The 3,503-nt window shown below is 44.7% G+C and overlaps 1 protein-coding gene across 1 annotated transcript; it reads left to right on the top strand.

Moving 5' to 3' along the window:
- The first annotated feature begins 674 nt into the window (after window positions 1-674).
- THAP7 (THAP domain containing 7) lies at window positions 675-3,293 on the top strand. The gene is given in 7 exon segments (XM_078623272.1): window positions 675-754; window positions 946-1,141; window positions 2,114-2,224; window positions 2,226-2,351; window positions 2,353-2,607; window positions 2,889-3,011; window positions 3,183-3,293. Coding segments are annotated over 7 exon segments (1,002 nt in total).
- The last annotated feature ends 210 nt before the right edge of the window (window positions 3,294-3,503 follow it).

The following is a 3,503-nucleotide window of genomic DNA, read 5'->3' as shown; positions in this document are numbered from 1 at the left end:
CATGTCCACAGAAGGTTATCCTTTCTACTTCCGGGTTAGCACATTTTTCTAGCGAGGCGACACTCGCGTGGTAAAGTTAAGCAGTAGCAGAGAAAACGAGTGATGAGAAGCTGATGCATGTCAATAAATAACATTCCACGGTGCACTGTATTGGCTCGGAAGCACAGGTGATTGAATTACTAGTCATTAAAAGACGGGCGGAAGGAAGAGGTCCGGGGTTTGCTCTAGCGTCAACAACCGGCCCTCAGTTCAGCAGAACTAACGTTTAACGCTTTGTGTGAAAGTCAGCCAACTTGTTCCTGTTCATTTACCTTCACAGACATCTCATGCAGGAAAGACTTCAGACAAAAAATACCAACATTCACCCTCCTTTCCCATCGAACTGTATTGCTTTAACCGAGAACTGCACAAACGACGGAACAGTGACACCTAGTGGCGATTTGAAGAATGACCTAAAAGACAGTGTTTCTCATATCTCAATAACATCCTGATTTAAAATTCTTTTCATTCTCTTTTTTCAGGCGCATTTTTAATGTTTATTTGTTTATTTGGAGAACCGGATGAGTTTACAAAAGAATGTTTAAAATGAAAACGTGATTCAAAATATTTGCATTGTGAACAAAAAAAACCCTTTCTAACTATACCATTTCCCTTTTTCTTTGCATGACCTATAGATGCCCAGACATTGCTCAGTGGGTGGCTGCAAATCTCGGGACACCCGTGAAACCCGTAAAGCTGGTATCACTTTTCACAAGTGAGCATGGTGCACATTTTGAAGAGTGTTGTTAAAATTATGGTTCATAATAACATTAGGATTTGGCTATCCAGACAAAGTCTTTTGAGTCGTCCTGTGTTGCATCTCATTGATGTGTGTCTGTGACTGATTTACAACATTTAAAGGACGATGTTTGTCAGTCAATAATCATTTGTTACTTTTATGGCCAGATTACCAAAAGAAGCAACGCGGAGGAACCTTTGGATCACCAACTCCCACCGTGCCGACTCCTGGGATCCTCAGGCTGACTTTATCTACTTCTGCTCCAAACACTTTACGCCAGCAAACTTTGAACTGACCGGATGCAGGTCTGCAAACATTCATTCATTCATCTTCTTCCACTTGTTCTGGTTATGCTTTTTCGCGGTTTGTGCTGGAACCGAGCTGTCTACGGGGTACACCCTGTGTAGTACACCCATGATTAGTTTAATTACTGTCATTGATCGATGGTGTAAACTTGAACCTGCTGCTGACTTTTTCACTCACAGTGGATCAGAAGACTGAAGGAAGATGCTTTTCCCACAGTGTTTGAGTCCACTTCAGCAGTCAAATGCAAAAGGCAGCGAACATCGCGCAAACGAGCAGAAAGGTAAACACCTTTCTTATTATTATGACTATTTTTCTTTCACATTTCCTGTGTTGGCAGTACTGTGTTCTACTGTGAAAATATTTTGTCCACTGTAATTCCTAACAATGGGAAGAACAACACATCGGAAGAACCGATTTAGGACCAGGACCAACTTTTTTTTATCTAATAAGCTGTCAAGTGTACCTGTATATGCACAGTAGTTTTATAGTTTAACTAGTTTTTAACTTAAGTGAGTTGTTTTAGCGTGTGTGATGTCATCATATACAAAGTCTATGTGCTGAGCTAGATCATGCAGGGCAGGGCCAATGGGGAAGAGAAACACTAATGTGGCATGTTAAATACCACAGGAAACTTTTTTTTGGCTCATTTGGTCAGGGAGATATTTGCAATGGAGAGAATAGACGGCATCGATGTCCAGTACTTATGATACATCCAAAGATTGTACAAGAAGCACAGGAGCGGATTTTAATCATAAGCAGAGAAGAAAGTATATGTGTACTGTAGCAAAAGAATGCAGCAGAAATACTGAAAGTAGTACAGTGTTGATCACAGTATGGACAACTGCCAAACTTTCTGTATCTGTGTTTTTCTGTGTTTTTGTTGTACAGGAAGAATCCACATTCAGATGAGCCAGGACAACATCCAGGAGACAGAGAAGGGTCAAAGTTCAGAACAATCCTCAGTTCTTAGGTCAGCAGCAGAGGCTCAGGAGATCATTGCATCTTCTCAGACGTCTTCGTGTTCTTCAGAGACTGCAGAGGGTAGAGCGATCGTCACGGCAACAAAGTAGTCCTTCATCGCCACCTCCATCTCGCTCTGTCTCCCCATCACGTTACATGAGGCGCCTGCCACCTCCTCCGGGGTTTCTACCTTCCAAAGGAGCACAGCTATGCTCAGCTCTGTCCCTTGCTGTGGAGGAGGCGTTATGACCAGGCCATTGACTGCTTGGAGAAAGCCTTGCGACAGCTGCATGCAGCCAGGCGGAGGGGAGAGCCGTCTGCGGAACACGGTGCTGAGGCTACGGGATAAACAGCTGAAGCACACACTGCTCCTGTCACGTGATGGTTGTAAAAGTGCCACACGATGTCGAGAGGTTTTAACCCAGGAGAGTGGCACTGATCCTAAATGCGAGGATACCATGTCGCTTGAAGACACATGTGCCGAGCAGGTGGACCACTTTCTTCCAGTGTCAAACAGCTGGGCTGAAGAGTACGGATACTGTTTTTACTGTGGACGAGGGCAGGTGCTGGGCAGTAATCCACAGACACACACTGTTTCCCAGACTAAGAAGGGACCACACAGGTCACACAGACTCTGTGAAGGCTCAATGCAGTGTCAACAACAGGACAGATGAATGTAGCAGGGACATAGTCCGACTGGAGAAAATGCCTGGGGACATTCTAGAAACCAGTGTCACAACTTTGACAAATTCCCAAGTCTTGCTCCAAACTCAAAGTTTACAACGTGTGGTCACAGCTGCCGTGTCTCCGCCTGACGCTCACGAGCCAAATGTGCCGTTTTTAGGCTGTCGTCAGGAGGCTGCTGCTCTCTGACGCGTGTGAAGGACAGTCTAAAGCTCCGGGTCAGGAGCATCATCAGGACCTGCAGCAGCAGCTGTTTTGGATACAGGGTGATACTGAGGCGCAGGTCATCCTGGTTCCCGCCTGAAGAAGGGTTACAACGCTATCTCAAGACGGAGGGAATCGCTGATGACGCACACACCATACTGGTTTCAGAACTGGATCTCAACAAGACTTGAGCCTGATGACGGTCAGCAGAGACGGCCCCCTCCCTTGTTGTCATAACCATGGTAATGAGCATTCTGTCATCGATAGCGCAACAGTGGAAATGAGAGAAGACGTGAGAGAGAAACTGAAAGAACACCTGGAGGGATTTCACCTTCAGCTCAGCACTGAGTTTCAAAACTGACCGTCTCTTAAAACTTGAAATGATTTTACCTCAGATCAAATCACAGATATATTTGACGCCTGTATAAACACATATACAGTATGTTGTGCTGAGTTTCACCAAACATGTTATTATGTTTCTGTGGATGTCATTGTCCTTCATTAACATGAACACAGACAAACAATGTTGGCTATTTCTGCCGCAGGAAATAACCAGCCAATGAAACTAGAA

The sequence above is a fragment of the Lampetra planeri genome, unplaced genomic scaffold (genome assembly GCF_965212315.1).
Source record: "Lampetra planeri unplaced genomic scaffold, kcLamPlan1.2.h2 scaffold_2131, whole genome shotgun sequence".
Taxonomy (NCBI): domain Eukaryota; kingdom Metazoa; phylum Chordata; class Hyperoartia; order Petromyzontiformes; family Petromyzontidae; genus Lampetra; species Lampetra planeri.
The sequence above is the reverse complement of the archived record's forward strand: the minus strand, read 5'-3'. Positions and strand labels throughout refer to the sequence as shown.